Source organism: Capricornis sumatraensis, chromosome 5 (genome assembly GCF_032405125.1).
Source record: "Capricornis sumatraensis isolate serow.1 chromosome 5, serow.2, whole genome shotgun sequence".
Classification (NCBI taxonomy): domain Eukaryota; kingdom Metazoa; phylum Chordata; class Mammalia; order Artiodactyla; family Bovidae; genus Capricornis; species Capricornis sumatraensis.
In genome coordinates, this window is record NC_091073.1 from 105,703,206 (window position 1) to 105,716,912 (window position 13,707).

The window sequence follows — 13,707 nt, forward strand, 5'->3', positions numbered from 1 at the left end:
TTAGTCGCTCAGTTGTGTCCGACTCTTTGTGATCCCATAGACTGTAGCCCTCCAGGCCCCTCTGTCCATCAGGTTCTCTGGGCAAGAACAATGGAGTGAATTGTCAGTCCCTTCCCCAAGGGATCTTCCCAACCCAGTGATCGAACCCAGGTCTCCTGCATTGCGGTCAGATTTTTTACCAACTGAGCCACCAGGGAAGCCCATGTTATATGGATAGTAACAGCAACAAATTGATACTCATATATGTCAATAGTAAGATGCATGAGTATTGAGTTGTGGGTTTTGTTGCTCAGTTGCTAAGTCATATCTGACTCTTTGCGACCCTGTGGACTACTGCATGCCAGGCTTTCCTGTCCTTCACCATCTCCTGGAGTTTGCTTAAACTCACGTCTTTGAGTTGGTGATGCCACCTAACTATCTTATCGTCTGCCACTCCCTTCTCCTCCTATCCTCAATCTTTCTCAGCATCAGGGTCTTTTCCAATGCGTCGACGCTTCGCATCAGGTGGCCAAAGTATTGGAGCTTGAGTAACGTTATTTAAATTACATGGGATGTTCAAAACTGTGCAGTTTAACCTACATTTAATAATTCTACAATTTCGTGTTCTCTACACCAACTCCTATCTATTCTTTTTCTCCTTTATCTACTCATGACAGGATGGGAGAGAAAGATAGGAAGATAAACAGAGAAAGAATATTAAACACTCTCTCCCAACCTAGTGAGTTCTCCTGAGTTCCAAGCATACATTTCAAACTGCACATTTGTACATCTTCTTAGATGTCTCACAGGGATTTCAATTTTGACTTACATGAAACAGGGTTCACTTCTGACACTTTTATCCTTCTTTTATATTTTCTCTCTCATATAATATTGTCACCTTTACTCAATGGCCTACGCTGGCCACCCACCCCTTTCTCACCCTCAAGATAAGTCCCTATCCATTCATCAACCCTTTCTGTCTTCATCATCACTTTCTTTATTCAGGCTTTCAGATATTCTCTTCTCTTCATCTGGACTTTGGCACCAACATCCTGATTTGTCCATCTGTCCGCAGAAGTGGAGATTCTCGTCATTTTCACACTGATATCCAGATAACTTTTCTGAGCAACGAATCCCATCCTATCCCATGCCATCAGTTGCAAACTCCCCATAACAGTTAAAACAACAATTAAAAAAATCTGTCTAACTCTTTCTGCCCTTCATTCACCATCTGCATCACCACTCTGAGCCACCACTGGTCCTCCTGGTTTCCATGTTCTCTTAAACTGATGCCTCTATGAGAGTGGCCACTTGGCAATCTCACCCCAAAAGACTCCAATCTGTAAACGTGGTTCTTTCTATCCTCATTCCACATCCCTTTCCCCCAGAATTTATTACCTCAGTCTGTGATTGCTTGTTTCCTTCCTCACCTCCCTCCCAACACTGGACTGTGGGCACCCTGAAGACACTGCTTTTCTAGTGATTCATTTTGTACCTGTTTTATCTAGCAAGTGTCACTTATGGATTCAATAAGTATTTGTGGTTTCAACAACTATTCAATAAATATTTATGGGTGACACTAAATGAATGAAAGCAGTGAGATATTTTAAATAAATATTGCCTAGCATTTACAAAATCCCTATTAATTAGAAACCAATCCATATTGCCCATATTTCCCAAATGCTGCATGGCCTTTAATGATCCAACCTCAGAAGTTACATAGCATCAATTCCACTGTACTCTATTTGCCAAGTATTTGTAAGCCCACATAGAGTCAAGGGGAGGTTATACAGACTTCAACCCTTGATGGGAGAAATCCCCAAAATCTGATGCCAGTTTAAACCCACAGTCACCGAAGGACACTAATGAACTAAATTACTTTGAAAATATATAAATAAAAGACTTGCTTGTCCTGCTTCTCTGAAACAAACTGAATAAGTAATCAAAGAGTGCGTGCTCAGTCATCTCTAACTCTTGCGACCCCATGAGCTGGAGGTTGCTAGACTCTCCTGTCCATGGGATTTTTCAGGCAAGAATACTGGAGCAGGTTGCCATTTCCTACTCCAGGAGACCTTCCCGACCCAAGAATCAAACTCACATTTCTTGTGTCTCCTTTATTAGCAAGAGGATTCTTTACCACTTTGCCACCTGGGAAACCCCCAAACTTGGGACACATGGCTTAGCTGCTCGGAGGCATGTGAGATCATCCCAGATTAGGGATCAAATCTGTGTCTCCTTCATTGACAGGCATATTCTTAACCACTGAGCCACCAGGGAAGCCCCAACCAAGCAGCAGGTGTAGGAAAAACTTCTCCTTATAGAAACAGCCCAGTTAACAAATGAAGAAAAGAGTCAGAATATCACTGCTGGGCAATCCCTGATGATTCCTAGAGCCTGACATTGATCATCAAAGACTATTATCGAGAGAGAGAGAGAGGGAAAGAGAACCAGACATTACATACCCTCCTTTGGAAGAATAAAACACTTCTTACAAAAGAGATTTGGAGAAATATGTGTCTGATGAATCTATATCCAACTATCAACTTAGCAAAAACAAGTAAAAGAGAAGAGCACATTATTGAGACTCTGTGGACATTATCAGCACAGTTCAGACTCAGGGAAACTTCACAGGATAGCCTGGTCTCTTTAATAGATAAATGAAAAAAAAAGAAAAGAGAGAGATGGGTGCTACAAAGACTTAAGAGTCATAACAACTAATCACCAGAATGTACTTTATTTGAATCCTGATGCAAATGAACAGAGCAAGAGAAAATAGATGACATCTGCAAGACAATTAGAAATTGAGTACTGAGTAGATATTTAGTAATATTAAGATGCTATTGTTTTTGAGATGGTATGATTATATTCATTAAAGGAAGTCTTATTTTTTAAAAAACATATTCAGAGATATTCACGGGTAAAATTATATAATGTCTTATATTTAGTTCAAAATAATGTAAGAGAGGAGACCAAAGTTGGAGACAGAAATAAGATTGTGCATGAATTGATAATAGGTTAAGTGACACCTGCCAATGCAGGAGACATAAGAGACATGGGTTAGATTCCTGGGTTGAGAAGAGCCCCTGGAGAAGGGCACAGCAACCCATTCCAGGATTCTTGCCTGGAGAATCCCATGGGGAGAGGAGCCTGGAGGGTTACAGTCCATATGGTCGCAGAGTCGGACACGACTGAAGCGACTTTCCACACGCGCATGTGTGAGGCTGGGCGATAGTGAATGAGAGTTCAATGCGCTGTCAATTTCTCCAGTGAACTTTTCCCGAACAAATATTTATTTTGAAAACACACTTTGCTGATGCCCCAAAGTCAAAACCCCTAGGTAAATTCTCTAGTGCACTTTGTGATGTCACCCCTGCCTGCTTCTCCAGGACCATCTGCATCACTTTCGCTTTTCACCTATTTTTAAGCTACATAAAAATGACTGTAGTTTGCACAGAAGACTACGCTCTCTTAGACTACCAAGTGTCTGCACATTTACCTTTTTCAAGAATGTCAAGTTCCATTCTTCTTCACCTGGCAAAATTCATTCATCCTGTCACATTTCTTATTGCCAAAGACAAGTCTCAGGTTCTCTGCTGTGGACTGGCAATACACTAGACTGATGGATACCAGTCACCTGCCATTCCCACCTGATACTCCACCCCTTCCACGCCCTCTTCCCTGCCCTGTGAAACTGACCCAGTTAGACTGTTTAATGGCTGGAGAGCAAGAACTGTACTGATGTCTCCGGCTTTCTCCCTGACCAGGCTGGCACAGAATAACTGCTTTTACGTAGCAAATCCTACTCCTACCGGGTGGTCCTTCCTAAGTCATTCTGTTTCTGGTACAGCTGACTGCTTCCTTGCCTTTGTATCTTCAGCTCAGGAATACCCCACCATCCATTGTCGCTTCTCATAACCCAGTGCACTACTTGCAAGAGTCCATCCTTTAAATTCTCCTCTAATTACCCAGTTTCACTCTGCCTTCTCCTTCTTGTTCAGACTTTAATTATATAACTGTAAGCAGAAACACCCCAAACCAAAGAAAGACTTCTAAAAAGAATCTAACAGAATATAGATGGAAAAGTTATATAAGATGAAGAGGTAAAGAACATTTGTGATAGGCAGCATAGGCAATGGTCCTGTAGTACAAAGAAGCAAAGGATGTCCAGTGCTATAGTTGACTTGAGAGGCAACAAGCTACAAAGCACAGAGGGCAGTGGTAAAGGAGGGAGATTTGGAAAGAAACTCAATTTTGCAGTAAAGATTTAGCTTGCAATCTTGAGAACAATGGGAAAGTGTCTCATATTCTCCTGCCCTCGCAAGCCTAGGTAAGGGATCATCTTCTTTTCGCCATTCCTTGGCAACCTTCTACAGCACAGCCAGGACTAGGAAACTCTCACAGCAAAAAATTCAACACATGTTCACTGGATTAGTGAATAAATGAATGAGCAAAATAACACGCGACCAGGTTTGTGACTTTCTCGGGCACCTCCAAACATTCTTCCTTGCACATACCCTAACTGAATTTATTCCTGTTTGCTCTTGGCTGAGTCATTATCTATAATTAACATAATAAAGACTTTTGGAAAGAAAGAGTTACATATGAGCTATGTACGATCTTGAAAATTACAGCATTCCCAGACCAATCTTTTACACTTAATGACCATTTCATTCTAGACACATCAAATGTAATGAGCAACATCACCATCTCAGGAGATGGACATTCTTTTTATAATCACAAGCATTTATTCTGTTAAATTTCACCCATTCAAGGTGATGGAGGAAAAGCCACTTGAAATCCATGAGATGGATGAAAGAGAGAGTCGTTTTAGGTTGTTTAGAACAAGAAATACAACCTTCTAGCCTTGAGATATAACGGCATGAACTAAGTGCTAGCCAAGTGCAAGAAGCTTTATTTTCATTTGCTTTACAAACTGATGGTATGGCTGATCTATATCTGATAAAATGATATGCAAAATTTTTAATTAGTTTCTTTATCATTCAATAATAAGTTAAAACACGAGGCTAAAACCTGCTTGCGATTGACCGTATTCTATATACTTACTTGTCTAATGCCAGGAACCAAAATTAAAATGCAAGGTGATCTCAAAACTAGCAAGTGAATATTCATTAATGTCATGAGAAGTCTTTCTATATTCAGATATTCTGTGATAATGTAGGTGCCCATTTTATGCTTAAGTGGGTAAAATGGAGATGAATGCAAATGACCATGTTCTTTTTTATCTAAATTTGAGTCTTCCATGAACCAACAAAGTATCAAACGGCAAGATTTCTAATCAATGTTGGGATATATTTGTGGCATAATGTTATGTAATTAACATAAAAACTTTGCATTTCATTCTGATAGAAAGTATCAGGAAAAATAACAAATAATATTCATTTACCTTTGAAGTTCAAACAAATACACATCAACTTTTTTTAGTGACACAAAGAATGACTTTTTGCTTTTGGCTTCCCCTAGCAACTCTACATTGCATAGTTTATAAGCTGATAAGCCAGGAGACAACATTATACCAAAATCTTGTAAAATGAATAAACTCTCATTGTGACTAAAACACATTTTACTTCAATAAAACAGATGTATTGCTCACCAAAGATGCCATGGTGAATCCAATGACTTCAATATAACCATCATCATGACGCTGGGGTTCAAAGTCATGGTGATCTCCTGGGTTCCCCCAGGGCATTGTGCCAGCACAATATCTGCAAGAGAAGAGTAAAATCAGAATTAGAGTTTGTGCCAATCTTCTCGTGATCATCATCAGGCAACAATTTATAGTTTGATCTGATGTTGATTTCACAAAAGAATGGCTTTCTACTCTTGGTTCATGTCTCCCAATAGAAAAGAAAATGGGTTTATCCCCTTCCCCTCCAAGTATCAATTTGTGAAAATGGGTCAAAATTCAACAACAAAGCATCCCATGGTGTCCAACTTTCTACTAATTCATTCTTTATCAAGTTTTTATTTTTAAATTTTTATTGGAGTATAGTTGTCTTACAATGTTGTGTTAGTTTCTACCGTACAGCAAAGAGAATCAGCTATGGTATACATCCATCCCTGCTTTTTTCCCTTGGACTTCAAAGAGATCAAACCAGTCAATCCTAAAGAAAATCAATCCTGAATACTCATTAAAAGGACTGATGCTGAAGCTCCACTACTTGGGCCACCTGATGGAAGAGTCGACTCATTGGAAAAGACCCTGATGCTGAGAAAGATTGAAGGCAGGAGGAGAAGGGGACCACAGAGGATGAGATGGTTGGATGGCATCACTGATTCAATGGACATGAGTTTGAGCAAGCTCTGGGAGATGGTAAAGGACAGGGAAGCCTGTGTGCTGCAGTCCATGGGGTCGCAAAGAGTCAGACACGACTGAGTGATGAACAACAGCAGCAATCCCCCTTTTTTAGACTTTATTCCCATTTAGGTCACCACAGAGCTTTAAGTAGAGTCCCCTGTGGCGTACAGTAGATTCTCATTAGTTATCTGTTTTATACATAGTATCAATTGTGTGTGTGTGTGTTTCTCACTCTATAATTCAGAGGCCTACTTTCCATGACATCCCATGAGTTATCAATAGGTGGTTTCAAAATTTGGTCTTGGAGGGAGACATATACATGCCAGTAAGAGAGGAAAAGAGAATCGAGCTGGGTAAGCATCAGCAGTAAATACATAATTAAGATAACAAGTACCCCAGGATGGGGGAACAGTAACTGAAGATAGAGGAGTGAAAAAGGGATGAGACAAAGATGTGAGATTAGAAAGGGAAGGGGAAGTCAGGGAAACTGAAAAGTAGAATAAACAAAGTCCAGAGGGGAGATGGGAAGGAGCAAGAAGAAGAATAAGAAGAAAAGAAAATTAAAGCAAGCTAACGAACACTGTTTCCTGAGAATCTAGGCCCCCTATTTCAACGACTGAGATGAAAATACTTCTGGAATAGGTTGTAAGGGGCTAAACTGAGCACGGCCAAAAGTCATCAGGAGACTGCTTTCCCAGACATAGATTTGCATACACTTCTCATTTCAACCAAATTCAGTCTAAATAGAACTTACTTGTGGATTTTTGTGTCTGAGTTGTCTGGTTTGCAAATAACAAAGAGTCAGGGATCCATCCCTTTCAAATCTTGGCTTGGGAGCCTAGAATCTAAATTTAAGCCCACTGAGAAATGTGCTTATTTTGAGACTAGTTAATCTTAAATACCCCTTTCTCCTGAGGTATATAATAGCACCAAAGAAAGCTGACATTCTGGCTAGAAAATGCTGCTCTAATTGATCTTATTTTTTCAAAGCAATCATCTGGCAACGATTTTGAATGAATTCCATGCTGAAATCAGGCTGGAAGGTTTCCTAATAGCTTTTGGGAAACTAAGAACACGTATTTATTCAAGTCCATCATTCCTGGGGAGGGTGACAGGGTGGAGGGGTCAGTAACTGAGAATTACATTAAAATGTCTCGGTCCAGAGGGCTGCCTGGGCTTCTTAAGCATGGGTAAGTATACACCATGCATGCTATACCACATACATGAAAAAAGACCATAGAGAACATTAAACAAAGCAAGTAGGAGAAAAAATGATCAGGCCTGGAGACTCTTAACAAGTCATTAAAGGAACTATTTTTCATCACTTGTACCTGGAAATTTTCCATCATGAAGGCAGAGAACCTTAGGTCAAACAGAGTTCACATCAAACCAAGGAAGACAATAAGAACAGGGCTTACCTGGGTATATTTAAAAATACTATACACTGGAACTTCAGTTCCTGGATCTTTGGGGTAAGATCGGTCCCATCACACTGCAACAATCAAAGCAGAAAAAGCAAAGGTTTTGAAGCAGGTGCAAGTCTACAAGCCAACTTAGCTGACAAGGGCAGGTACCAAAGGCTTACCCTTGTCCTTGTCTGTTGCTGGCATCAATGGCCATTACTGTGACTGAAAATTTATTCTAACTTTCCCAGCTCCAGAGTTCAGAGCTTGGTTTTGCTTTCACTTCATGTAAAAACAAAGCTGCCATTTGACCAAAATGTTTTTCTCTGGTCTCACAATCCAAGGAACTCTCATTATTCTTAACCTTGGACTGTGATTAGATACTTAGGCTTATAGTATCAACATTAAAAGATTTAGGTAGGTAAGTAGGTTTAGTCACTAAGTCGTGTCTGACTTTTGCAACCCTACGGACTGTAGCCCACTAGGCTCCTCTATCCATGGGATTTCCCAGGCAAGAATACTAAAGTGGTTTGCCATTTTCTTCTCTAGGAGATCTTCCTGACCCAGGGATCGAACCCGGGTCTCCTGCATTGCAGGCAGACTCTTTACCAACTGAGCCACCAGGGATTGCAAGATATTGAATACAGGTCCCTGTGCTATGCAGTAAATCCTTAAAAGATTTATGAACACTTAAAAGAACAAAAGGACAAAGCCTCAAGATGAGGCAGTAGTAATCCCTACCACCATCATCTGATTCAAAAATAGTCATGCATATGACCATTTATTTTCCTTGTTTTTTGACATAATTTGTCTTTTGAAAATGTTCAATGTAATATTTTGAAAGCAGTCTGAAAGGAATATATCCCACATTTTTTTTTTTTACTATCTATTATAAATTAGCATTATCTCCATTAGCAATTTACTCTTATCAGTATAATCTCTTATAGACTGTGACTGGTCTCCCTAGATAAAGCACTTCATTGGTTCTGGATGTGACTTTGGGTTTCAAGGGCCTCAGGCTGGCTTGGCCTCAATACCTTTGTGTGTGGTTTCCCTGACCTGCTTGGGGCTTCCCTGGTGGCTCAGATGGTAAAGAATCTGCCAGCAATGCAGGAGACCTGGGCTCAATCCCTGAATCGGGAAGATTCTCTGGAGAAGGGAATGGCTACCCACTCCAGTATTCTTGCCTGGAGATCTCCATGGACAGAGCCGCCTGGCAGGCTACAGTCCATCGGCCGTAGAGTCAGACACAACTGAGCGACCAGCACTTTCACTTTGCGTGACTGGCTAGTGCTTTCCTCAAGAGCACCCTCTGACTGATCAAGAAAGAGGCTTTTCGTTTCCCTTTCTCATGTCCCACTGGTGACAAACGCCAAAAGAGGAGCTCTCTGCTCAGGACTCTAGGCCTCCTGATGTCAAAGGTATAAAGCCGGCTTTTCATCTGCTCTCCTCACACCCTCATCACAGAATGTACCCCACCCCCACCCCACCCCTCCACCCTCCGTCTTCTCCTTGGGAGACAGGGTTAAAGCATTCCCAAGATCCTTGCAAATTTCTGAAGTTTTCTTCAGAGGGACTTGCAATCCAGGTTACGATGACTCTGCTAGCCATCAGGCTTGTCTCATTCTCCTCCTCCCAGCTGATCTTAACCCAGACTAGTTTTGATGAGCATTCTCAAAAACTGTTTCTGGAAAATCTTATAATCATAAATAAGCAAACTATTCTCAAATGTTATTTAGATTGGAATGCAGTTCTAAACATTGATTTAAGGTGTTTTCACAACACTTTCAAAATCTTAAACACTCATAAGGTCTCCCAATTTAAGGACTTGAGTTGATAGATGTCTCTACCAGTGAAGAAAAAATGTAGACATCTTAAATGATCAAAACTGAGTGTTGTAAGCAACTAAAAATTTCAAAAACAAAAACAAAAAGCATGTGATATCTTAATAGTATGCAAAGCAGCACTGTTGCATTACAGCAAAAATCCTATACTTATATATTACTTTATCTAGAACAGAATTTTTTTTTTAATTTTCTACTTTTTGCACCTGAAAAAAAAAACATAGTGATTCTGGAAACTCAGCAAATTCTATGAGGACGCATGCCTTACAATATTTTACAAAATTTTTTTAAATATTATTGCATTTAAACTTCACAAATCTTTAGGACCACAGTTTTCAACTTTCTCCCTACTTCAAACACACAAAGGAAAATATTTCCATAAAAAAAGTTCTTCCTGTGTACAAGCTTCCATGTGGATGAATCAAAACAAGAAGAACACATGTGCAGTAGAACAAAAGAAGGATGTATGTAGGTTTTTGTTACTATCCTCTGGGTGTATATGTGTGTGTGTGTATTATTTGTGCACATATTTTATATTTCTGTGAGATTAGATTATTAACTATTACATCAGAAACACTGACTTCACCCCGTGGCAAAGATAAGATAGTCTGCTTTTATGTGTACATCTATTTGCTCTGACTTCCCATCTTTTCAGTCTCACTCTCAGTGACGTAATTGTAGAAACACCCTTGTATATTTCTGTGTCATAGCACAATGGTAACTGTTGTTTCAAACGCATGTGCTTTTAGTCATATAGACAGACCTCATAAAGATAGACCTAGACCTAGGACTGAATCCCACTTGTTAAGACTTAGTTTCTACTGTGTGTGTGTGTTTTTTTTTTCTCTTCATAAATAAAAGATGATTACACAGACCAACCCACCTGGAATATTATACCTACTGGCTGATATCAAACCTTTTCTAAGTTTCCGGCTGCCACTTTGGCCTCTCTGCAAGCTTTTTTTAATCCCTGCTCTTTGGCCACCCATGCCTGAGACATTTCTCAACAGGAAGACTGCCAGATGGGGGAGAAAAGCTCTCCAGTGGTGTGGAGACACGTGGAGTTTAATTTCCACCCAGCTGAGTTAGACAGTGAATACGGTTCAATATAGCCACTGCCCTCCACTCACTGGCTCTCCAGGCAGGTGCTACAATGTTCCCAATAATGCAAAAAATACTGGGAGAAGAAGGAAAGTTTATTTTTGGCTGTTTGGAGGCCCCTACAGAAGAAACAGGATAAGTCTCAGGCAAGGTTGCTGCTACTTAAATAACCATTGCATTATCAAAATTAAGATCTTCACAGTTTAATGGATTATGTCTCTTTCTCGTATCTAGATTTAAAAAGGCAGTATTCCAGTTTTCAAGAGTTGCTACGACTAAAGGATACTGGCTTTTCATTAGTATTTTATGAGAACTGAAACATCTGAAAGTGATGCCAAAGGCTGTTAGTGGTAATGTCTTTGTTTCAAATGATTTAGGAGATTTGTGTCTCCTATATGGTTTATTGGTGTCAAGAAAATTGAATATTTATCTTAGGCTCCTCTGTATTCCTCTATAAATCCATTAGTTTAAGGTCATATATTTTTCTCTATTTGCATGTATACCTTTTATCCTGCCCCCTTCTGCCACAAATGCTATTCTTATCTATTCCACAATAAACCCAAGCATTGCTGTGTTCCCATTTCTCTTTCCTCATCTGTACATTTTTTCTGTCTTTCCTGTTTCACTTATACAGGGATGTGCAACAGAGTCATGCTCATTTCCTCTCTCAACTCATTTACCTCAAGGAAACACTTTGTCTTCTTAATAATTAATGATATGCTATTTTTAAATATATCTCTTAGAGAAAAAATGACTTCCCATCTCCCTTGCCTCCAAGATGAGTATTCCCCAACTTGGGATAGAGATTCAGAAGTAAACAGCAGCCAAAAAAACTCCTAAGTGGTAAGGGACCTTGACCAGGCTAGAGAGTAAGTGACCACAAAATACTAAAATCAAAGTATTTTTCTAAAAATGAAGATTCTTCAGATAGCCTGGGAATAAAGCTAGTTGTTTGGTGAACATCTATTTCTACTTCAAGACCCAGCTCAACATCCTTGCTTTGATGACTTCCCTGACTACACCAGGGGCAGTTTGCATTTCTCCTTTTGTGCCACCAGCATATGACACAAACAGTTGAATAGCAACATTTATTCTATTGTTCTGCCATGAGTTAGGTGCCCTTCAGCATGACCAAACCGTGAGTTTTTTCAGGAGCAAAATCCATCCATCTTATTTAACTTCATCCTCTGTTCAGTGGCCAACACATAACTGAATGCTCCTAAATGTTGGCTGAACACACCATAGTCAATTCAGTTCAAGTTCTATGCAGCCCACTGATTAAGTACATAAACTGGTATTTGGGGTTTATGTTAAGGACATGATATTTACATTCAAAGGGAAATGAGTCAACACACATAATACTTACGACAACTTTAACATGTTTGGATAAATCTCTAGAGCTTCTCTGTAGGAAATCAGAAAAAGCTGCCTATACCACAAGGAAAGAGAGAAAAAAAAATGCTTTATTACACAGTTATGCCAAAGCCCTGATTCTATGTGATAGATAGATCCTAGGAATTCTGAGTTATGCAAAAATACAAAATATAAAACAAATTCTCTAGAGTAAAGTAGTGCAGAGGCTGTCAAGTTGAAATCTATCTCTTTGTTTTCAAAATGTAACTTATAATAAAACTTAAGATAGCAGTAGGAGAGAGAAAATGTAGTAATTTCAAGGGTCAGTTTGGAGATCTGACGGCCTTTCCCGACCTTCCTGTTCATCCAGCAGACGCTGATAAAATCTTTAACTCGCCACTGAAACTGTCTTGTTTCACCTCTTTTTTACTTTAATCCCCTCTATCCAGTGGTATAAACTTAAGCACACTTTAAAAATCAATATTTTGGAGTCCCTCTTTTTTTTTTTTTTCTTTCTAGCCATTCACATCCAGGGATGTCTCTGAGAAGAAGTGAAAAGAAGAGTGCCCCTTTATCTCATATATGCTTCCATGAAAAACCTCTCCATGGTCTCTTCATTTTGCATCCAAATGTCAATGCATAGGATACATACCTTTATGAAAACTACATTCTTACCCAAGACTTGCCATACATCTTTCAGCCTACCTAATTTTCCAGTTCTCTAGCTTGACTTTGATGTTTGTTTTTCACACCACTTCTTGAATATCATTCCCATTCAGCATAAGGGCTTTAGAGTTCAAAGATAATGAACTCTCTGCCAACCAACTTAAGAAATATACCTTACTTTTATCCTTCAACCAACACATTAAGCATTAACCATATATAAACATAGGGCTTCCTGGGTGGTGCAGTGGTAGAAAATTTGCCTGCAATGCAGGAGACCTGGGTTCGATTCCTGGGTTGGGAATATCTCCCGGAGAAGGAAATGGCAACCTATTTCAGTATTCTTGCCTGGAGGATCCCATGGATATAGGAGCCTGGCAGGCTACAGTCCATGGGGTCGGAAAGAGTTGGACAGATCTGAGCACACACACACATAGACACACATGTAAGCATCTGTGATGTGTATGTAATTATTAGCATAGTATATTAGCATCTTTATTACCATCAGTAAATTAGTAAAAATCACATGTAATCATTAAAAAATGAAATGTATACTTACCCCTGCATAGAACATTTTATTTCGAAAACGACTGTTGAATTTCTCTGGATTTGCTTCTGTGAAAGGGAAAAGGTGGTTTTGTTACAGACTTCATTAGAAGTAGTGAGTTAGATTAGCTCCTCCACATTCTCTCTGTCCCTCCCCATCCCAAGGAACCAACAGCTTCATTATCGTGCTTCCCTCAGTTATAGGCAGTTGGCACAATAGCCCAGAGATATAAAATGTAGCCCCAAACTATCATCAGTGGCAGTATCAACTGAGACATGCAAATTATTAGGCTCCAGCCTACTCCTATTGAATTAGAGTGTCTGGGGGCTGGGGTCTAGGAATCTGGTTTAACGAGTTCTCCAGGTGATTCCCATGCACATTAAAGGCTGAGACACTCTGGACTCTATTCAAAATAGAGGAGTGGTTGGAATACAGGGCAGCGATGATAGAAGAAAGAGGGAAGGGAGAAGGGAGAGGGTCTACTGTCTGCTTTGACCTCCA

At 39.7% G+C, this 13,707-nt stretch overlaps 1 protein-coding gene across 2 annotated transcripts in view; it reads right to left on the bottom strand.

Moving 5' to 3' along the window:
* Positions 1-13,707, bottom strand: part of DGKI (diacylglycerol kinase iota) — a 504,155-nt gene that overhangs the window by 187,412 nt on the left and 303,036 nt on the right. For both annotated transcript variants that reach the window (XM_068972548.1, XM_068972547.1), the window contains exons 16-19: positions 13,219-13,274; positions 12,010-12,072; positions 7,714-7,787; positions 5,591-5,702 (exon numbers count right to left, since the gene is read on the bottom strand). In XM_068972548.1, coding sequence (XP_068828649.1) covers positions 5,591-5,702; positions 7,714-7,787; positions 12,010-12,072; positions 13,219-13,274 — 305 coding nt within the window. The remainder of the gene's footprint in view (positions 1-5,590; positions 5,703-7,713; positions 7,788-12,009; positions 12,073-13,218; positions 13,275-13,707) is intronic.